The sequence below is a fragment of the Emys orbicularis genome, chromosome 7 (assembly GCF_028017835.1).
Source record: "Emys orbicularis isolate rEmyOrb1 chromosome 7, rEmyOrb1.hap1, whole genome shotgun sequence".
Taxonomy (NCBI): domain Eukaryota; kingdom Metazoa; phylum Chordata; order Testudines; family Emydidae; genus Emys; species Emys orbicularis.
This window is the reverse complement of record NC_088689.1, coordinates 52,406,854-52,431,151: the sequence shown is the minus strand read 5'-3', so window position 1 is coordinate 52,431,151 and position 24,298 is coordinate 52,406,854. Positions and strand designations below refer to the sequence as shown.

Genomic DNA, 24,298 nt, shown 5'->3' with positions numbered 1-24,298 from the left:
GGAGAAATAAGGTAGGGCTGGCTCCCTGTGAAGCACCTCTTAACCATGCACTGCTTTTAACAGCAGAAGGCTCAAGCTTACTTTAGACATTCAATTTGAACTAAACAAGATGGCTCAGGAGGACATGGTACAGTGATGGAGTAGCTCCTTGGTCAAATATGAGTGAGTGGCATTGCGACTTAGCACACTGGCCATAAATTTGAGTGATGTGAGCAACTATAAAACATTGAAGTGTATAACAGTAGTTGTGGCTTCCGCAACAAAAAAAAATCACAGTCCATGATTTTCGTACAGCCATTCTCGTGGGCGGGTTTATTAGAGTCATGAATAGTCCAACAAAATGGAAATAGGTAGTCTGCTCACTGAAACAGTATTTTCCTAGTATAATCTATTTACAGGAAATATACTTGAAAAATATGATAATTAACTGAATACTCCTTGAAACACAGGTACCATATGTCCCTCCAAGGCAATCTAATACAAGAGGGGTAGCAATTCTCTTTGCTAAACACTTTCCTTTTATTATTTCAGCATAATTTATAGATATAGAAGGCAGACATATTTTAATTAACAGGTCCTTGAAAGGTAAACTTCACACCTTAGCCAATGTATATGTTCCAAATCAAGGGCAAGCTTCTTTTTTTAAAAACAATTTTTTTTTAGGGATTTTGGAAACTTGAGAGAAGGGGACATTATTCTACAGGGGGATTTTAATAAAGTGCTTAATCCCACTTTCCATTGATCAAATGTACATAGAGAACATTTGGAAGCAGCAAGTGCAAATCTGTGGCATCACTTAGAAAATGAGGAACCAGTGGATGTCTGGCGGGAAATGAATCCAGATGTCAGGGACTATACATATTATGCTGATACTCATGGATCTTATCCCAGGATTAATAGGATTTTTGTTTCTAGGACTTTGGCTAATTTGGTCAAAAAAGCTAGTCTGGGATTTACGCCCCTACATGTATTAGATTAAGAGACTGGGATTCAATAGAAAAACAAGGGGTCTGGCATTTGAATAGTGTTTGTTTGTATGACTCCCTCAGAATTTAAGAGCTGGAAGAAGCTTTTTCAGAAATATACAGAAGAACATGATAGGGAAGGGATCGATAAGTGTTCTCGTGGGTGCTGGAAAGGTGGTGATGAGGGGGATCCTTACAAATAAAACATCACACCCCAAAAAGATAGAGCTTTTGAAGAAGAGCATTTGGTTAAAATCTTTGTTTTGGAAGGTAGACAAATCTACTGGAGAGTTAAGGAAGATGTAATATGCTGGGTTAACAGACCATCCAAATACTAGGTAAAACTCAAACAAGACTGGAGCCACCAAATACTATGAATAGCTATAATTGTTGGGTTAAAAAGAAACTTATGAAACCAAAAATAAAATCACCCATTCATCCATACCACATTAGCAGCTTTGGACAAATTTTCTAAATTCCTGTTACCAAGGTCCTCTCCCTTAGCTACTTCCATTAATAATCAGGTATGTATCCCTAAGCAATAACAAAATGACAATTTGTTGAGGGTAAGAGCTGAGATGACAATTTGGACAGCTATTCCTGGGTCCTGATCTGAAGTCATACCAAGCAGTTTGTAATAATGTATATAATAAAAAGATCCCATATTTTCAGTATTTACAAGTCAAACTTTTATTGCGAAATCTGGATATGAGGTGGCTCTATTTAGACCTTTAACCACATTTGAGGAGTGGACTCAAGAGCAAGCTGAAAGGAGAGGTTTAGTTTTTAAGATATATACCATTTTGACTGAAAAATATGTTGATTAGAAGACATCCAAATGAAAAGATGGGAGAGGGATTTGGCCAAAAATTGATCAGATGAATGGGTTTCTATGTCGGCAAGAATGTACGTGTGTGTACATATATTTATTTAACTGTTAATAACATTTTAATAAATTACTCTATAGATGGCTTTTTACTCTAGTTAAGTTCCAGCATTTATTTATTTATTTATTTTTTGCTACTAGGGAGGAACTCTGTTCGAGAGGTGTGGGGAAAGAGGAACAGCTTACACCTGTGGTGGATGTGTCCAGCAATTAGTTTCTGGTGGAAATTAAAGAATTTCATTTATGACAAAATATTGGCTTCCTAGAAAGCCCTTAACCTGTTTACTTAATGTTCTGGTAAAGGATCTACATTTCAAACAGAACAAATTCAGTTTTTTTTTTTTTTTTTTTTTTTATTGTTCACACCAGTGTTCCCTCTAATTTTTCCCACACATGTGGGGAATGAATTTTGATATGTCCACCAATATGGAGGTGATGTGGGACACATCACCGCCATATTGGTGCACATAACAAAATTCATGTGGTGGGTGTGGGGCTGAGGGGTTCGGAGTGTGGGAGGGAGCTCAGGGTTGGGGTACAGGGGTGTGAGGGCTCCTGCTGGGGGCACGGCCTCTGGGATGAGGGGCTCAGGGCTGGGGCAGAGGGTTGGGTGCAGGGGGTGAGGGCTCCGGCTGGGGGTGTGGGCTTTGGGGTGGGGCTGGGGATGAAGGATTTGGGATGCAGGAGGGTGCTCAGGGGCTATGGTGGGGAGAGAGAGGACTCTCCCCAGTTCTCTCCCCCCATAACAGCACCTGGGCTGGGGGGGTGGGTGGGAAGGGGGGAGAAGGCGCGTCTCCCTGCTGTGGCAGGTCCAGGACTGGGGCCGTGGGATAGGCGCCCCTCCCCAGGCTGCGTGCTTGTGTGACAACAGAAGAAGGGAATGTCTTCATTACAGAAGCAATTGATACATCAGGAAATGCACACAGCAGAATACTTAGAAGAAGTAGCAGTAAAAGCTATAACAAACTGGAAAAAAACCCTCAAATGTCTAGTATGCAGTTTGGTCACAGACAATGCTGCAAACGTATCCAAATGAGAAGAAATTATTTAGAAGACAGTCCCAAGCTAATAACACGGCTGCAGTGCTCATTTGATGCACCTCCTAGCCAAAGACTTCAGTGTTCCAGAAATAAAGGCTAATGTTGTTGAAATTGCAAAATACTTCCATAACAACCACTTTGAAGCAGCTGCTCTGAAAAAAGTGGGAGGAACCAAGCTAACTCTCCCACAAGACGTGCGATGGAACACAGTTGTGGACCGTTTTGAGCACTATATCAAGAACTGGCCTAATCTGATGACAGTTTGTGAACAAAATTATGAAAAAATAGATGGCACTGTCACAGCCAAGTTCTCAACATGGGGCTTAAGAGAAATGCTGAACACATGCTGAGTACCCTGAAGCCTATTTCTGTAGCCTTGAACAAAATGCAGGGAAATAGTTGTTTTATTGTTGACGCTGTTGAAATTTGAAAGAAACTGAGTGAGATCTTAAAAAGAGAAATATGCAATGACAGAGTTAAATTACAAGCATTAAAAAAAACGAATGAGACAAGCACTATCTCCTGCTCATTTTCTTGCAAATATCTCAATACTCGGTACCAGGGTCAAACCATAACTGCTGAAGAAGAGGAGTTGGCTATGACATAGACATCCAGCAATCATCCCTCCACAATGCCAACTATAATAAACTTCAGAGCTAAGGGTGAACCATTCAAGAAATACATGTTTGCTGATGATGTTTTAAAGAAAGTCACACCAATGAACTGTATCAGAGGGGTAGCCGTGTTAGTCTGGATCTGTAAAAAGCAACAAAGAGTCCTGTGGCACCTTATAAACTAACAGAAGTATTGGAGCATAAGCAGTAGCTTCTTCTGACGGTGTAGAAAGAATATTTTCTTCCTTTGGACTAATTCATTCCAAATTGAGAAATTGTTTGGGTCCTGAAAAAAGCAGGAAAGCTTGTTTTTCTTTTCCAGATTATGAACCACCAGGAAAATGAAGGTGAAGATGACTGTTAGCTGCAGAAGCCAATATTTTAAGTGTCTCATGTTGACCTAGCTGACAGTCGATTTTTTTAAAATAATATTTCATTTAACTATTTTAGTTAAAAACAATTTTAACAAAAACAAACCTGAATTTAAAAAACTTGAATGCTTAACTAAATTCAAAAATTCATATGCTTGTTTTGTTAAAATATTATGTTTGCTGTTGAAGAAAAAAATCCAGAATACATAACGTTGTTGTTTTAGTTAAATAAAACAATTTAAATGTCTGTCTGGTGATGTTCTCCTCCTAAAACAGCATGGCAAGAAAATCCTCCAAATATTAATGATTAACCTGTTGAATTGGAGATAGTTCACCTCCCAATGACTTCATAAATATCTGCTTCAATTACCTTTGGTAAATGAAATAACCAAACAATCATTCATTTTCTAACATAGCTGTAAAACTAATCTGAAAAGTTTTCAAAATAAATCACTTTAAAAATGTAGTGTGTACCTTCTAAAAATGAAACCTACATCTATCTCTGAGTTGTGAAGAATATGTATTAAGGTTATGACAACCAACAAGAATGCACTTGTATGTAGAAATTCATGATTAAATCAAGTCTTCCTGACTAGTGATTTAAATCATGATTTAAATCAAATCCACCCTGGCCAAAAGTATGTTCAGAGGATTGAACAACATGCCTTACAGTGAAAGACTCAAGAAGCTCAATCTACTTAGCTTATCTAAGAGAAGGTTACAAGAGATTTGCACACAGTCTCTAAGGATCTGCACGAAAGCAGTGGGCTCTTCAATTCAGCAAACAAAGGTATAACAAGATCCAATTGCTAGAAGTTGAAGTTAGACAAATTCAGTCTAGAAATAAGGCACCTCTTTAAAAAAAAAGTTGTAGTCGTTATCAATCACTGGATAAAAACTTACCAAGGGTTGTGATGAATTCTCCAATCACTGGCAAATTTTAAATCAAGAATGATTTTTTTTTTCTAAAATAAATGCTCTAGTTCAAGCATAGCTATTGGACTTGAACCAGAAATCAACACAGGGAAGTCCTGTGGTCTGTTTTACGAAACAGGTCAGTCTCGATTGTCACAATGGTCCCTTCTGGCCTTGAAGTCTGTGAATCTCAACAATTAATCCTTTCAGAACTGGGAGGAATGCTGTGCAAATTTTACAAACAGCCCTTAGATCTAGGACATTTATATGTAATCTGGCTTCCTGTGAAGTCCAGAGGCTTCAGGGTTGAATATCGCCTATGAGGGCTGCCAGCCCTACATTGGAGGCACCCACCAGCAGTCTTTGATGACAACAGTGGAAGGAAGGGTTCTCACTTGCATACTATGAGGATCTTTCCACAATTTAATCACAGGACTATCCCCATTTCACAGATGGGCAACCGAGGCATAGAATAAGTGACTGCCCAAGATCACACAAGTCGTCTGTGGTGGAACAGGTATTGAACCTGGATCTCTTAAATCACAGGCTCGTATCCTAACCATAGATTACTGCAACTTAGTTGAGCATGAAGTGCTGCAGAGAGTCTAGTGGACCAGTTTCTGACCCCATTCATGAGTGCTCTGTTTCCCCCTCCTCTGATCACTGACTAAAAGACCTGTCAGGGTCTTTCTGGTTGGCCTACAATCAGCTGCTGATAGGGAGGGTAAAGAGAAGGGGCCAATGAATCCCTCCACCCTACACCAACTGCTGAGCTGAGGATTCTCTTACTCCAGCCTAGAGATGGTCCCGAGTACAGGAAAAGATTGGAGGATGAGGAAAGATTCAGATGACTTCTTCCTCTAACCCATCTCGCTGCTATCTCATGCTCTCCAGCTCCTAACTTTTTAAGTACAGCTTGCTTACTCTTGAGACAAAAACCTTGAGAAATGTTTTTAAACCTAGATGTCACCCTATATGAGAAAAATTAGAATTTTTTTCTTTGAAGATCATTAACCTCTCTGTTAAAATATTGTTCTTAAATATGTTGTGGCCCCAGCTACTTCAGGACCATAGCCTTTACTTTCTGTTCTAGAACAATGGCCTGGCTTCTCATGAGACCAGAAGTGATGATTTACTAAGTAAACAAAGATTAACCAAATTTCTGTTCTCATAGGGTGGGCAACCCCTTTTAAAAACAGCACCCATGGCTCAGAGCCCTCATATTTATTGGTTGAAAATGGTCATCTGATGGTAATTCCATGAAAGAATGGCAATGTATACTTTAACTTGCATATAAACTAATACCCCAAACCTAATCCAAAGGAAATATCCCCACAAGAATACTGACCTATAAAAACTGAGGTTTATGCGCGCTCGCACACACACACACACACACACACAGTACTACAGAGTCACCAGCAGAGAAACATTGGTAACAGCCCAAAGAACTTGCCTCCTGACCTAAGCAGATGAAGAAGGAAACCTCCTCATTATGCCGCCAAAAAAAAAAAAGCAAACAAAAAACCAGTAGCGGTATTGCGTGCTGAGAAACTCTATGCATTCCCAGCGATCACATCTCTCCTGATGCCCAGCTACTATCATAGCATGCAGAAATGTAAGCTAGGATTTCTAAATGCTATGCTAGTTAACAGGGAGGCTGGAGAAGGAGGGCTACAGAGGCTAGGAACACAAAGTGCTCAAAGCTCTGCATGGTTTTGGGGAGGGGTTGCATGTGCACATGCCTCACTTGTTCACCTGTTCAGCACTTAGTAAAACTGCAGCATAACAAGGCCTCCCACTTCCTGTACAGTCCCTCATGCCCAGAGGTCCCTTTGCAGCAGCCTCCCTCTGTTCTCCCTCTTCAGGACCCCTTATAAGAAAGGCTATGGGGCATATCTATAAGTCCTATAGCACTCCACTTTAGGCTGGTTTAATACCTCCAAATAGTTCCAAACAGTCCCGCCAATAATGTACATACTTATTTTTGACTCTTCGGTCATCCACACGGATTTCTTCCCCTGCCACAGCCTGCTCTTCACAGGGTCGCTTAGCTGTCTCATAGCTCTCTCTCGCTGGAGTTTAGCCTTCTGGCTCTAGCCTCCTTCTCTTGCCAGTATTTTACCTGTTCTGAGGGAGAAGGCAGTCTACACAGACTTCTTCTTCCACAGAGCTCCTCCCAAGTGGCTGGAAAAGAGGATAGCCCTTCCCCACGCTACACTGCAAGGTTCCTGATCCTGGGCATCCTGGGGTTTCCCCCACTCCAACTCCTAATTCCCCAGGACCTTTTCCTCTCTTCCACTACAAGGCCATTTCCTTGTTCATACCTGTTCTCTAGAACATGGTCTTTTGGCCCTCTCTACTCTTCAAGGGCCAGAATACCCCATTACTTGCAGCCCTTTTCTCATATGAAAGGGCTTCACTAATGTCATGCCTATGAAACTTTAGTTCTGTAGTCCCTTTAAACAGGACAGGTTCAGTAAAGAGGCTACATTCTCCTTTTGATTTCCGTATATAAGAGTTCATATGATAAGGTGTCTTGTCATAGCATTCCATGAAGTGAAACATCCAAATGCAAGTCACCAAAACCCCTTTTTTAAACAAATATAAACCAAACACTTGGTCAACTGTTCTCATAATGGATGAATATGGTGCACTAAGTATTTCAGTTTGTCCTTTTCTATTAGAGACTGTTTTAAACAGTTCTAGTTTCATTTCAACCATTGAGTTCTTCATATTAAGCTATAATTTTAATGTATATAATTTACTTGAAAGTATTAGCTGCAACAGAAAAAAGTAAGTGGAAAGGGAGTCCCTAGACAATTTTACTTTTTCTGCTTTGGATATTAAAAGTAAACATTTTAAAACCCTACATACATTTGACCAAACAACACCATGTTACTTGATTCTTGCCTGCAGTTCGATGTACCTCTCTTTCTCTTCCCCATGGTTTAAATTAAGCTAGGATATAGAAAAATTTGGATTGAACACAAATTGCACAAAAAAGTGTTACATTAAACAGCTCTTATTTAGATTTATGACAGTATCAATTTGAAATGTCAAACTAAAAATTGAGAGTTTGCTTCCCAGAAGGATCTTACAGCAGAAGTGAAATACTTTAAAAATCTAAGACAAGCTAATTGATACTAAATGATTTGTAAGTAATTAAGTTACAGTAATGGAAATGTAAAGAGTACCATGGCTAATTAACCTTACACAATATTCATTTTAGCAAGTTCCTTTTTTTTTTTTTTTAATTGAGGGGAAAAGTTTCAAGCAAAAAGTAACTTCCTTCATCATATTTCAGCCTGATTATTTAAACCTTTAAAAAAGTGGGTAATGTTTAACCTGAAAAGGGGTTTGTTTCATCTAATAGACACTAATCCAGAAGCTCCCTTTCCAACAGAGATTTAGTCACTGAGAAAATCTAAGTATCAGAAGATTCCAGAGATACCCTTAACCTGAGCCAGTACAAGATCTTCAACTTGAATGTACTCCTCTTGGGCTCCTTTGCACTGGAAAATGATATTTTATTTAAAAACCCACAATATTAAACACAACTTAGCACTCAGTGTAGATAAAAACTGGCATTTAATATTGTGTCTGCTGCTCCTGATTGACAATCAGCTGACAACGTTAAACACAGTCCTTATCTACAAACATGTTAACATTTTCTCACACAATGTCATCTTCCAGTGTGGAGAAACCATTTTAGTCATCAAAAATTTAATCTTTATTTTCAAGATATTCAGAACACAAAGTAAGACTATTAATTATCTCAAGCTCGCCAAGGTAGAAAGGACAAAATAATATTAAGGGTGGTCTGGGAGGATGGGGGGGAGGAGCGGGGGTGATGGTTTGAGAAACCTTTTAACACTAACAACTATGCTGTTTTTGTTTAAGTGGAAGAGGTCAGGGAGAATGTCCATTTACGTTGTGTATTTCAGGCTATGTTAATTCAATTTTTGTATGCATTATACAAGACTAAACTTATTTGGGGGAAAACTATTGACAGTTCAGTCCAAAGTCATATTTCAAAGGAGGAGATAATGAGAGGTTTTGTTTACTGTGCTCCTGTGAAATTACATGATTTCACCCTCAATAGCTATTACAAAGGTCACTGTGGAATCTGTCAGACAGTTAACCCTCAGTTACATGTGAATACCACATTCTTACTGGGGAGAAGCTAATTCTTGGCAGCTGATACCTGAATAAGCATAATAAGCAAATCTGCAATAAAATATGTTAGCAGGAAAAACTGGGTACAATGAACCTGTTAGAGTAATAAGCACTCAGGCATACATTTGTGCTTAGTTCTATAAATTGGAAATCTTGTCTTGTCAAGTTTACAGAGATGTAATAGTTTAGAACCACATTTAAGCTTTTACGTCTATTTTTGTAATCACACCCTTTAAAAATTTCCAATTTCTTTTTTTAATTACAAGCCAGATTTTTATTACAATTACTTGTCCAGTGACATTGGGATCAGGAGGCTCGTTGACTATAAGCATATCTTGGTCCCTATTTCCAAGCCTGCTGGTGACAGGACATACGTGAAAGCCCACAACAGGCAAGAACCTTAACTCATACCCCACAGTTCTTTTAGTAGTCAACACATTAGGCAGGATCCCATCTCCCATCAAAACAGCAACTGAGGGGTATTTAAATAAATGTAAAATACCTTATGTTAGCAAGTTGCACAGTTCAATTTGTGATATTACACAGTTTTTAATACTGTCTGTGATATTGCCACCAGAATTGGCCTTTGAGGCATCAATTTTCTCTCACTGAAATAAAGTGAATAAAAAAAAGGGACAGCATCAGCACATTGGTGCTATCACGGCAGGGAGGATCAGCAGCTGTTGAAAGTAAAAGAGATGGTAAAAACCACTTTTAGTTGTTTTAAAGAGGGATTTGTTGAGAAATCCATGTAATCCATTGAACTAAATATGTAAATGGTCCATGTGGGCTGATTTTTAGTCTAAATGTGACTAGTTGGGGAAAAATCTATGTACAACTTATGAATTATAGTGGCTGTTATGAAGTTATGAAATTGTGGTATCATAGAAAATCTCTATGTGGATGTGCAATCGCCCATTTGCTGACAGTGGCTTTACCACATCTCTGCCAGAGCAGGGACAACAGTCAGTTGTTACACCTTAATGGCCACCTATTCAGGTGGTAACACCTTGAGATAGCTAGTTGGCTGAAACTGGAAGAAACTAGTCCCTCCAATTTCTCTGCAAGGAGGGAGTGGAAAATCCTCAGCAACAGAACAAAGAAACCAGGTGGGGACATATAAACTCAAGGAACTCAGTCTCACAAAAAGCCTTAGACTGGAGAGAGGGGCATGCTTTCATAATAAAGGTGTCCTGTTTAACTGTAGGGCCAGCCGAGGTCAGAGAAATCAACCCGACCAAGAGAGTCTCCATGATTCTGAAGAAAAGCTGCATGAGAAGGATCCCAGAGGACTCTGTCCAAGCCCAAAAATACCTCTCCAGAGTGGTGAGGAAACGGAGGCAGAGAAATGCATATAGGTGTACTTATTATTTTGTTTAGATATCTCTCTCTCTCCTGCTAAGTTAAGAGTAATGATGTTTAGAATCCTGCATGAAGTAAGTCATTCTATCTGCCTTCATTATTGCATGCCTCTGAATGCTAAACTGTAAGCCCAGAGTACCCACACAGCAGGAATTATGGGAAAGGATGTGCTTAAACTATAGAAAGGCTGAGGAGTTAACATTGGTCCCAGGAATTAGGCAACTGGACGGCCGGGTCTGAGCACAGAATGCTAGGTATAGGATCTTCATGCCGAGAGTGAGAGACCCCAGCCAGAGGCTGTGTCTGGACTCTGTTCACACTCAGGAGGCTTAAAAAGCACACAGCCTGGTGATTGTCCAGACAGTGAGGGAATTGTGTGATACAAAGGATTTAATTTGTGTAAATCATATGTTAGCGTTAGCATTTCAGTATCATGAACTATAGTGTGGAAACAAGAGGAATTTAGCTCATAAAAATGTAATTTATCTTCAGATACTTTGCGTTTAGTTAGCAAAGTATCCAAGGAGATCAAAGACTTTATGAACATTCATATTAGTCTGCAGGACAATTTTAGAAAACCTCACACTGCTTCTTGTAATATTAAAGTATTACAACATTTCTCCCATCTCACATAAAATGGAGAGCCTATACTAACTACAAGCAGCACATCTGTCACATTCTAGAGAACTAATGCCACTAAACTGAATGTTCTCCCAAGAATCAAGAACACGTGATGTTCTGGTCAGTCAGACATTTTATTCCCACATGGTGCATGCTGTTTAAACTTGGATTTTTCATCTGCCTCTGTCATGACAAAGATCAGCAGAACTGAGAAGTGTTTCAAAGTCCTGCAATGGCATCGACAACCACCAGCTTGGAACCACATAGGTGCATATCTAGGAGCACTAAATGCACTTATTCCTTTTTTTAAAAAAGAACTAATGCAACATTAACTAAGGGAACACAGAGAAGATGGAAGACCAATACTGCAACTATCTTAACACCTGCTGCATATAAACAAGGAAACCAAAAGTGGTTGTGTCAAACTTACACAGCCTTGCACCTAACATCCTGATCCAGAAGAGGGCATACACACAGACAGCCCCTAGAATCACTGCTTTCTGGATGGCTCACATACATTCTCACTCAAGAGCACAGTTCTGCAGAACAGAAAACAAGATTTTTCTTCAAATTATCATGGTTACTTCTGCATTTTCAAGCTAAAAATAAATTAGTGGTTTATCCTGAAGTAATAGAGATAAAATTTAGTGCTGTATACAGTAACTGCAACCACAGCTGGCAAACAATGACCACTAAAAGGAAATTCAAAAGGCATTGAGAGTTACAACTTCCCCCACAAATTCTAAGAACATGGCTGAAAATGTCTATGCACTGCAAGAATAAAAGCAGCATTATTGCTATTTCCCCCTTTAAGGCTGAAACTTCAAAGTACATTAAGCACTAAAATTGTGATAAAGAACTCATTTTAAAAAGAGGTCAAACTCAGAAATAAAGAATATGAAAAATGACATGAATATCTAAATTCAGTGATGAACCCTGTGCAGGGGGAAAAGCCTTGTAATAGCCATCAAGCCCTAAGCAGCAGCAATCCACTTACAGTAGATACAGGAAAGAAGAGACAAAAAAAAAAATCTCATTACATTAATGCCACAGCACTCAAGACGCTCATCACAAGGAATTTTTATAAATTAGTAAACCATCTTACTAATGCCATTCACTACTTCTCTTTCATTGTTTCCATTGAAAGTGTGTGTAAACATGCTTCTATTGAACGAATACTTCAGGGTATATTTTCTGTTCAAAACTGTGTACAACTCCCACTGGCAGTGATCCAAGTTACACGTATACATCAAGAGATTAGCCAAACAGATCAAAAACCTAGGGAAGCAGAATTCTTAACTTCAGAAAATATCTACTAGACTATGTTAAGTTTCTCATAAAATGTATATAATAAATAAGTATATTCAATATTTACTACATCAAGATGTACAGAGCACAGGATGTATCATCAGGATACCATTTACTTCCTACCACTTACTCACACACAACTAAGATTTTTGAAGGGACACTACTTCACTCAGGACATCTTTTGGACTGTCTTATTTTTTTGATAAATTTTTAATATTAACGGTTACACAGCCTCTTTCATCCACAGAATTTGAAAGTGCTTTCAAAATATATAGATATAGATATAGTGATTGTGCAATTCACCACAGGAAATTGGCAGCTGTTTAAGAGAGCCCAGAAACATTACACAATAGGTTAAAGACACATAGTGAATACCATCATAGGTAGCTGAAACTTTTCAGCGGAATTTGACTAGGACCACAGTGTCACGTCTCATAAGATGTTATCTTCCACTTGCACTGTGGTCCACAGAACCAGAATAGAGCACTGACTATGCAGAATCACTAGTTGGTTATCACCGACACCACTTCAACACACAAGTCTTCCCTGGATGACTCTCATCCCAGCACTGATCAAGACTGATCCTGCTTATTTTTTGAAGTATGACTAAGTCAGTCAAAGATGATGATCTGGTTGCAGTTTCTGTATTTGTCTTAACATATTAAAAAGTGTAATCATATTGGTGATATCACAACAAAAATACACTAGATTTTGTTTTTCATTTTTATTTGCCAGTGGATACTAACCACATTTGTCCACATACTCTCCAACATGGAGGAAAATTAGTGCACGTTACCTATTCCTACTTACGGCCCTATAGACAAATGTGACTCTTCTTCTGGAAGGGATCAGTAAGTCAGGTCTTCTCAGTCGAGTGACATGTCACTCTTGTTCCACAGATATGAAACCGTGAAGCAAAGGATGAGCAAGACACTGTGTGTGCCGTGAACACAAACATTTCTTTAAATCAATGTAACACTTTTGAAGTGCCTCTTTAGCCCACTAGGAAATCTGAGGCTGGTGCCTGAACGTAGGTGGAAAGTCAGTAGTGGTGCTCAACTTTCCCACTGATTCTGAACAACATTTCAGTTCTAGACAGACACAGGTAAGAGCCATACTACCAAGCATGCCACCTGCACCTGCTCTGGAAATGGAGTCTCAGATGATCTTTCCTACTACATATTAAGCCGCCAATCACTGTAGGTGTTCAACTCATACACAAACTCTAGACATTAAAGCCCTGTCCTAGTGAGGAGCTAGAGTTGCAGTCTCCAAAACAGGTGTCCTATGATCTAGAAAGCTTGCTGACAGTGAGATGAAATATAGGTTCAAAGGGGATTTATTTAACAGATTGGCAGGCCGGAGGAACCCGTTATTCCTGTTCCCAAGAACAAGCTTTACCTCAGGCTAAAGGGGCTGAGATCAACTCCTCATCCTCTACGCTCCTAGGCTGAGAGGAAATATTGAACATGCCAATTTGAGGAAAATAAGCCCGTTGTTGTGTTCTTTTAGCACCACATTGGAGGAGGAAGGTGGTACTCTAACCGAGCTCAGTCCACAATATCAGCAGTAAGAAAATGTTAAATATTTCACTACTAATTACTTTTTAAAATGCACATTAGCTATAATACACTCCCATTTATCTACATTCAGGGGGCATCCAAAACTTTTGGAAAACCAGGTATTCAGATAAACAGAAGTGCTATTAACTAACATAGTGCTACATGAAGGATACACTGTGGATTTGGATAGCTAGGATTTTCAGATAAAGGGAATTCAGATAACTGGAGTTAAAGGTTATTCTTATTGTAGGTCCATCATTAGGTGGGCTCAGAATTTCTAGATTAGGATATATTTTACAAAGATAAACTAAGGAGTAATGAGGAAATGTAAAAATTCTGTGAAAATTAACACTTTCTGCAATATATTAAGCTAAAAAAAAAATCTCAAAGAGCTGTAAGAACATATACATACTATGCTGTTCATTTCTGAAGACTCATAGCTTCCACATGGATGGACACTCCCAATGGGCTCCAACCCTTCTTCGTCCCACATATATGTTCCATCGGAACTATCAGATGGAGAAAGTTCAAAAGAGGAGCCAGCTCTGTAGTCCATGTCCGGAGAAATCAAGTTGTTCCCAATAGTATGCTTTGTGCTTTCATTCTTGGCATCTACTGCTTAAATAAAAACAAAAACAGTCAATCCAAATAATTTAGATTAAAATTAGCACTTATGTTTTGTGTAATTAGCATGTAAAAGGATCTGAATGGAAGTGGTGGCAATGGATATTAAAACATTCTGTAAAGTCATCAAGGCTAAGCTTAGGAAAACAACAACTTTTCCTCCCCCAGTCTCAGGATGTTATAAACTCAATATACCCACAAGTACCTTCTACCAACCTCCAATTTTTTTCCTCTTCCAGCCCTGTAACAATTCTAACAGAGTGAGAGTATTTCTTAAAAAGAACAAGTGACTTAAAAAATTGTGAATTACTCAAGTACGCTGAGCCCAGACAGACAGGGCAGAATAGTAATACCTCTCAAGAAAAAGGAAAACTTGTGCAATGAAATGCCCATTAATTAGCGGAAGAATATAGGGTATTTAAAAACTCAATAACTGTGCCAAACAATTTCTCTTTATGCAAAAGAACTTAACAAAAGTTGTTTTCCAAGAGCTACAGCAACCTTCCTCTACAAAAAAAAAACAAAACCTTTACTGACATTGATTATATTAGGCTAAGTTACATATCTACTATACATTTTTAGTAACAATGCTATGATTGAACTGACATTATAAGCCCATGTATACAGGCATTTAAATGTGGCTGAGTTAATTTTTTTTTTTAAACCTTCCTTAAATAGCAAGGTTCAGAAATAATTTCTTTAAAAAAAATCACAATTGGCAACTAGTTATTTTAACATGATCTCTCCCTTTTTTCTTACTGTTTGCAGGAACCCTGCATTCTGGCAGCTTCATACATCAGCAAGGTACAGGGCCAACTATGCAGCTTCTGCTGCAGAGAAAACGGCTTGCTGGTAATTTTTCGAAGACCAGCACCCCAAAGAGACCCATGGGGGAGCAGAGAGAAAAAGGAGTAACATGTACCCCACCAAGAGTTTGGTAAAAAAGGAGAGAAATATCACTTCCTCTCATCCCAAAAGAGAGAGAGGGGTCAGGAAGTTGGGGACGGGAAAAGAGGCATGTGTACAACAGAACACTACAAAGAGTTCAGAGCCTGTTTTAGTGATACTAGCCCTGAGCTGTGCTCGATGTTCCTCCCACGGCCATCTGTGGAGAACCTGAAGGACCATTTGTTCTCCCCTCCAAGTAGCCTTTAAACTCCCACCAGGAATAGGAGAGGAAACTGGGCTTGTGTCCCCCTCCATCCCCAGCCCCTCTAAGTGGGGCATTCACCCACCCCAACCCAGGGGCGGCTCCAGACACCAGCGCACCAAGCGCGTGCCTGGGGTGGCAAGCCACGGGGGGCGGCCTGCCGGTTGCTGTAAGGGTGGCAGTCAGGCTGCCTTCGGTGGCGTGCCTGCGGGAGATCCGCCGGTGCTGCGGCTTCGGCGGCAATTCGACAGCGGGTACGCCGAAGGCACAGGACTGGCGGACCTCCCGCAGGCACGCCGCCAAATCCGCATTACCAGCGGACCTCCCGCAGGCACGTCGCCGAAGGCTGCCTCACTGCCGTGCTTGGGGCAGCAAAATACATAGAGCCGCCTCTGCCCCAACCTCAAAAGTTCTGAGAAACTAAAATTGCCATGAATTTATTCCTCAGTGTGAACCAGTGCCTCTGATTTAAACAAGTTTGTTTTAGAAATCATAGTCTGTGCCATTAGAATAGTATATCTCTTTTGCTTGTGTGCATAAAAGCACTTGTGCAAATCTACCTGGGGGAAGGGGTATGCCACCTCCATGGCATGTTGATTTCCCCTGGCAGATGCCAGCAGGTGGAACACCTTCCCCTTCTGTAGGTGCTATATACATCTAAGTTACTGCTATGTGAAGAGGGACTGGGGAGCTCTTTTGAAGATTGGGGATTTATAAAAGCATGTACAATGTGGTGAAGTTGTTTGCCACTGGAGCCATAACATAAAATTCTTAACTTGTGCAAATTCCTAAACATAACAATACAAAGTTATCCTTAGGAATTTGAGGTTATGGCTCCCATGGCAAATAGCTCTGCCATAAATTTATAAGCATGTATAGCCATAGATCCTGGAACTAGGGGTGCTGCTGCATTCCCTGTCTTGAAGTGGTTTCCCTCATATACACGATTTACAGTTTGGTTCAATGGCTCTCAGCATCCCCACTATACAAATTGTTCCAGCACCCCGTGTATAGCACATTTATCTGTTAAAAGTGCTCTGATGATGTTTAGGCTATTATATTAGACACGTTTAGAACCCACAGTTCTGCCCTCTTTCTTAGATCAGGACAAAGCAGTAAATGATTCTCAGTCTCATGCAGGGTATAAGAGGCACCCATCATGCACACAGACCCAAAGTGTGATGCAATATTAGCTCTGAAGAAAGGTATTTCCTAGTATATTGCAACAGCTGCAAAAAGCAAAATAAATGAAGTAATACCACTGCAAAAATAATGGATAAAACAACAAGAGCAAGGCTAATAGTGCAGCTTTTTAGTGAGAAGTGTCAGTTTTTACCATAAGGAGTTTTCATTAAGTTTCAGCAACACCTAATGGGTCAGTATTTCACTGGATTCCTATCTTGTATTTCAGCATCATATGATAATTGACATTTACTAATACTGCATTGAAATAAATGTTAAAGATAAGCATAATTCACTCTTGAGAACCATCAACTGAAACGTAAGTTCATTACATTTAAAAAAAATTTAAAACATGAATTGCCATTGTCATCAGTTTTTCCTTTCTAAAAATATCTAAAACAGAATAACAGTTTTCCTTTGGAGGACAACTCAGTTTAACATCTTATATTAGTAGTATTCAATGTTTGTACAGAAGACTGGAAAATCTAGTATCCAAGGCCAAGGATCATTTATCAATATGGCACTCAATACAACTAATTTGGGAATATAGAAAAACTAGTTTTACTTTACCATGATTTAAATACATTAGGAATACTTACAAACAAGTTAGTATTTCAAACAGAAACTTATTTCTCTACATAAGATACTCCTGAGGGAATTTTGCGCCACTGCGTGTGTGCAGAATTCATGTCTCACGCAGATTTCTTTGCTTCCTTGCAGAAAAATGACTTTCTGACAGGGAAGCAAAGGGAAGCTGCAAGAGCAGTCACGCACCACTCCCTAGCTGCGTAAGTACATCGTTTCACACACCCAGAGCAGCCAACCGAGAGGTAAATCACCACAGGGCTGGGAACACCATAGCCAGTGGCTCCTACCTGAGCTGGGATCAGCAGCTAGTCCCGGCTGGGCTGGAGGTAGGAGAGGACGGGACTTGTCAGACCCACCCCCAGAAACCTCCCCCAGCTGCAGGAAGCTCAGCATCCTCCCCTACTTCCTGCTCCCCATCGCTCCTCAGCTGCGGGGGGCCAGGTCACTGTATGGGAGCTGCTCCCCTATCTGCCCAACCCCCATGCATCTGGACCTCCCATACCCAAACACCACCACCAAAGCCCCACTCCGTACACCCAGAACCCCCCTAACCCTCCATACCCAAATCCCACCCCACTGAACCTCAACCCCTGCACCCAGACCCCCTGCTTCCGAACCCCCACCCCTGAACCCAGACCATTCCCTACTGAGCTCCCTGCTCTCAAACCCTGAACCTGATGAGCCCCACCCCCTGTGCACCACCTGAGCCCCCACATGGACCCCATGCCACTGACCCCCAACTAGCTGCACCCAGACCCCCACCCCATCAAGCCAACACTGCTGAGCCCCAACAACTTTCACCTGGAAGCGTCTGCAGAGTCCCATTGCCCCTGCACCAGGAACCCCACCAATGAGCCTCTATGCATCCAGATCCTCCCACACCTAGACACCCCATTACGCTGCCTGCACCCAGATTGTCCCACACAGAACCCTCTCACTCCACACCTGGATCCCCCACACACACCTGGATCCTGCCTGGTTGAGTCTGCCTGCCCCACACCTGGTGCCCCTGGCGCAGACAGGCTGTTTCTGTGGCAGGCCCAGGCCTTGTGCTATGTCAGAGTCAGGTGCAGCCTCACTGCTGAGTCCATGTCCCAGGGAAGGGGGAACAGGGAGGCTGCAGGGTGATCTCCCACCTTCGTACAACTAGTGGCCTGTGCTCCCTACTGCCATGCTAGAGCCTCTGCATTTATTTATTGACAAATAAAACTTGCAGAATTTTGCATCATTTTAAAATGTTGTGTGCACAATTTTTAATTCTTTTGAGCTTTTTAATTTTGGCACAGAATGCCCTCAGGAGTAATAAGAGAAAGTTAAAAAATAGAGTACAACAAAATATTTACCAGAAACATCTATATCTAGCCATTCATCGGTGTTACAATGAGGACTTTCACTTTCCTTGAGAGAAGTGACTGGATCTACTGGTGTTGCACCTCCATGCCCTAACTCTTCAATAGGGACTTCTTGCTTCACTTGTATTGTTCTATTTGAATCTTCTAGATCTATAAAGTCATCGCTAAAGTCTTCACTCAGGTCATTCTTCTCAGAAGAGGACAAGGAAGATATGGATATTTCATCCACATCGTCATTCATGCATATGACTTTAGAGCCATGCTTCCCCAGACTGTCATGAAGGGCTTCACCACATTCTGTTCTTTGACTGTCATTTTCTAGGTCTTTTTTCTCAATGGCTCCATTGACATTTACCGTAATCTCAGAGACCTTCACTATGCACATGTCAGTACTTGTACTTTTGCTGTTATCCACAATGATCTTTCCAGTAAACTGCTGTCTGGTAGGTTTCAGTAAAGAAGGACGACTCATTCCATACCCCAAAGAGGGTGATACTCCGGATCCATTTGAGAGCGGTGGCTTTCTTAAACCAGAGGTTGATATAGCAGTGTATGGCCTGGTAAATCCATATCTTAAAGGTTCATTTCCACTGGGTGCATCCAACTGTTGGGCATTTCTTGACAACAGAGTCGACCTCTGAGATGCTCGAATAGCCAGATGTTGTTTTTGATAAGGCCTTGTAAGATCTACAGCTTTATTAAAGGAATGTGATCTGGTTAAGGATGCAGCGGGTAGGAAAGAATTCTGAATGGAATGTGAAAAGCTTTGTGATCTAACCATTTTTTCACAGGACAAAGATTTAGCATTGTCTGTGGATTGTGCCAAACTCTCTCCTGAACTGGTCCTGGTGGCATTGGAGTTAATTCTACACCTCTGCAAGTCTACAGATGGCCTATTTCCATAAAATCCATTTAAATGTGATTTTGGAGCACTGAGTCCAGAATATGAAGTCCTGCCAAATAACGTACCTTTGGTGAATTTCGCTGAACTAGACAGTCCAGGCAAAGACTTTTGGTTTAATTCTTCGGTAGAGGACACAAACATGTTGACTTGCTTTGCTGTTTTTGATGCTACTGAAGAAGTGCTGTTCAAGCCCACCCTGAGCACATCTTTACCAAATCCTCCTTGAGAGGGAGAATACTTCTCAGAATCAATTAGTTTTTCATTGGAATTCTGGGCAGAGTTAGACTCACCACCACTTTGATCACCAAGTTGATATTTATTTGATTTTTGCCAGCTAAAAGCAAAGGAAGACATATGAACAGTGCCATTGTGCTTGCTGCAATTTTTGCCACTGCTGCTATGAGAATTCCCTGACAAGGGAACAGTTGTCCTATTTGACATTGGCTGTAGGGTGCTCCCTAAAGATTTTGTTCCATACTTCGGTAACTTGGAAACCAAGGATGTTCGGATATGATTTTTTTCTTCCATGAGCTATTGGGTTCATTGGTCCTTGAAAGTTTCTTGAATCTGTGGAAATGCAAAAGAAAAAAAAAATATTACACTTGAATTAACAACTCAGAACACAACACAGCTAAAAATTATAAATGATCATGTGACACATGGATGCCTAATTATACCAGAAAAATACTGTTTACCTATACATATTTCAAGAGTTTCTAGAGATGTTCTAACCACCATTAGTCAATTGTGCAACATAGAGCAAACAAAATGTTTCAACTACAACTGGAAACAGTTTGCTAATGGTAGCCATCTTACTAAAAGGGTGGGATCATTTGCAGTACTGCCAACATCAAGTGTTAAAACTCAGTGTCAGGCCACACAAAAAAACATGATTGATTTAAAAATAAGTGTTGCATGTTTTTAATTTGCCCTCTGGTTTCTAAGCCTTTAAGATACACTTATTTTAACATTTCAAGCTTTTCTCTCCATGAAGGCAGGCTAAAAACTATTATTTTAAAATGAAAGCTGAATTTCTCATGCAATCACTTGATTTCAGCATCTGGAGCTTTATGAAAAAAAATTTAAAATATCCCAAGACTCATGAATAAGTCACATGAACTGGCAACACTGACTTGTGAGAACTGCAGTATAGATTCTGACAGGAATTAGTTTTCAAAATCTTCCTTCTGCCTCACCCACCAGCCCCAGCTCTAGCTCTCTGATAGACTCCAGACTACATGGAAAACTATTGTGCTCTCCAATTGGAAATTAAATACCCCTGACTCTTCCTGATCCACCTAGTCTCTGGACTTCTATCTGAATTAACACAAACACAAGCCATTTGTACCGTACTGGAAACAAAGCCATCGCTGCCTGGCTTGGTGAAGGAGGGACACTTTCTGAGTTCTCCGTTCTTGTTCCATATGCATGGCTTCCCTATCAACCTCTGAGAGTATATAGGACCTACAGGTAGTTGTCCACTCAAGAAGCTGAACAAAGGTCCCTATGGTTCAGTAACAAGAACTCCAAGCACCTCATTCAGTATTTCAGAGCTTTGAGCAGCCACCCAAAATTGCAGCACTTGTAATATCACAAATCATGGCAACCCTGTACACATTTGGCTAAAGGGTAATGAATAAAACTAAGTGAAAGGCAAAGTTTAAAATTGTGAATATGTTTATGACAAAATTGCACCAGAATTGAGGACAAGAGAGTCAAAGAGAAAGGACAATATGCTGAAGTACAGGTATTGCGCTCACAAACCCGACCAACAAGTTATTTTAATTCTGTAGTGTACTCTATCTTTTGGGACTTTTCGATTGCTTTTGATAAGTAATGCTTGTATACTGTGACTTTGTAAATGATAGCAGATGGCATATGCTATGCATTGCAAATGCCACCTATTATATAGAATTTTTTGGCATGTTAGTAGTTTTGGAGAGATCACTGAAAATTCTTTGGCTATTGATCTCTGATATTACTTAATTTTTATTCGGGAAATGTGCAACTTTTTTTAATAGCATTCCACAGGGTTTAACATTAAGATTGGCGGAGTGTGATGTTAATACTTGTGGATGAGTTGACTGCAAAGTCAAAAACTAAGACTTGTGCCCATTCTTGCTTTCTCATTGTGCATAAGATTTTATTTATTATTTTTTTAAACAAACAGAAGACAGGTTCCCCATACCCTCCTTTAATATTAGAAATTCAGTTCCATGACATCATTAGAAATTCTGTTCTAGAGCATGGCCAAAACATCACAAGATGCCAAAATTTAAGAAACAGAGGAAAAATATTTAGTGCAAAATTTTTAATATCTATTTAAATTTATTTAATGCCAATGTCCAATGAAAATGTAGAAGCTTCTGTTTGTTAAAGATTCAACAACCTCTGCCCACTAAACTAAGCAGGATTCATAATATACATCAGATCCAAGGTAAATCCCTCACCCACAAATGTCTTCAGCAAAAGCAGGAAAGTCCAGAGTTAAAATCCTTGATACTTCTAAGGTTAAAAGCTAAGATTTTTTTATATTTTTTGGAGAGAAGAAATTACAGGCCTCCTTTATTCACGATAAGGAAGCAAAGCTAAAACAACCACCCTATTATTTTAAGAATCATTTGCAAATCACCTGTAAGACGGACTATTTTCCATTCTACAGAGTAACTGGACTCCTCTTACTCAACTCCTTACCCATCCCCAGCCCAAAACCAAAACAAGTTCTTTTCAGCTTCAGTTTCTCATACGCTCTGTGCCAGACATTCTTCCCTTCCCCCTCCCAGACAATTTTAACAACATGGGACAGAGGGAAAATGTGTTAAACAGTCAAAAACACCTAGAAAATTCTTCAATCCTTTTTACCCCATTTTACCTATAAAACAGCTTGTTTGTATGACCGTGTGACTCAGGGTGTGCCTACACATCTGGAGCCCAGGCTCTAGGACCCTGGTGGTGGGAGGGTGCCAGAGCCCAGGCTCTATGATTCTGTGGGGTGTGAGGCTTCCAGAGTTCAGGCTCCAGCCTGAGCCTGAAAGCAATGAAAACAGTCTCCAGACTGAACCCCGCAAGCCCAAGTCAGGTGGCACAGGCTAGCCATGGGTTTGGGGTTTTTTTGCTGTGTTGACATACCCACAGACACCCCTTGGCAAAGGGTCCTCTGGTCCTTGCAAACGTTCATCTCAGACCTGACAAACTCACTACACCAAACACATCTTACAGGTTATTTTTCCATAATGAGTATCACGCAAAGGTATCTTCAGAAAGCTCATAACTTGTCAAGTATCAATCATTGCAAGATGTATGTGCGCGTTACATTTAAGGAATAATGTATTTATACTGAAAAATATGCTTTATGGGTCTGGAGTAGAAATTGGTGACCAGGAGATGTGTCTGAATGATGGCTCATTCAAGTCATGCCTCCCTAGTCAGCTGGTGAAATAATGCAAGATTCTATTGTCTACCCTTTCCACAGCCCAGAACAGTCAGTCAATGAAAAACCATGAGAAACAACAACAAACAAACAATCAAAACCTCTTAAATATAGAAAAGAAACTCTACAACAAGGCAGAGTTTCATCCCGCCTGTGAATAGACACGAAAGACTTTTCAGTATAACAGTGTAAAGAAAGAATCTAAATCCATTCACTGAGGGAAACCCCTGATGGAAGGGGATGCTTTCATGAACATTTGTATCCTAGTTATTGATAAACCAGCCAGCTTCTAAACAGACTGAATTTGGAGGGGAAAAATCTACTTTATTAGATAAAGTTAACTATTGATAAATGTAGAGACAAATTCATGCTTTATGATTTTGTTTTGTAACCACGTTTCCACCACTCTCTGGTTTCTAGTTAAATCTTTATTCTTTCACATAATGAAACAAAAGAAGGTGTATTTAAGGGCTCACAAGTGCAGCGTGGTTTACAGGAGCAGTGGTTTAAAGTAAAACTGGTAAATTAGGGTACACAGCACCTTTGGGTGCAGAGGATCTGGAAATTCTGTGAGTAGCCAGTGTCAGGGGATGGACATCCCAAGGGAATGATCAAAGAGATTTGGGGATTGGAGGAGAATGCCTGACTGGCTGAAGGGCTGACAGCTGTCAATAAGCTGATACCCAGCTACCACAAGAGAGACTCCCTCTCATGGGAGGCAGGGGGTAACAGGGTGACTCACAGTCCTGAGAACCATCACAGACCTGAAGTTACGTTTGTTTAAAAGATTGTGACAAGATGTAAATGTAGGGAACAGGAACAGTACAACAATGAAAAGCTTATTTAAAGTTACTTATTAACAAATTAAGACCCTCACAATGACATGTCAAAGTCTGGGGTACACGTCATCTTCATCTTGTATTTAAAGAATAGATGGGGTAGGTAGACAGGATTGCCATTAACTGTCCAAATTAGCATTATGAACAATAAATAATAGATATGGAATACTGATGGTCAGAGTAGGTGTCCTGTTACTATTTCTGCCGCCTCCATCATGGAAATGAAGGACAAACAGTCAAATTAATCTCCAGCCATGTCATTTACTGTAGTTTCCAGTTACCGTGTCCCAGATAACAAAATGTACGTCACATTAAAAGTAAATCAATTCTGTAATTTTAACGTACTCAAGCTTTAAGTGTCTTACCATACATACTATGCATTCATTAACAATCAGGGAAAAGGCTACCG

The 24,298-nt window shown here is 40.2% G+C and overlaps 1 protein-coding gene across 4 annotated transcripts in view; it reads right to left on the bottom strand.

The window, feature by feature from the left end:
* Positions 1-20,148, bottom strand: part of CCSER2 (coiled-coil serine rich protein 2) — a 110,708-nt gene extending 90,560 nt beyond the window's left edge. For 2 of the 4 annotated variants that reach the window (XM_065408287.1, XM_065408289.1), the window contains exons 1-2: positions 18,708-20,148; positions 14,233-14,438 (exon numbers count right to left, since the gene is read on the bottom strand). In XM_065408287.1, coding sequence (XP_065264359.1) covers positions 14,233-14,438; positions 18,708-20,148 — 1,647 coding nt within the window. The remainder of the gene's footprint in view (positions 1-14,232; positions 14,439-18,707) is intronic. The other 2 variants (XM_065408288.1, XM_065408290.1) reach the window with 1 other exon arrangement.
* Between the last annotated feature and the right edge of the window lie 4,150 nt (positions 20,149-24,298).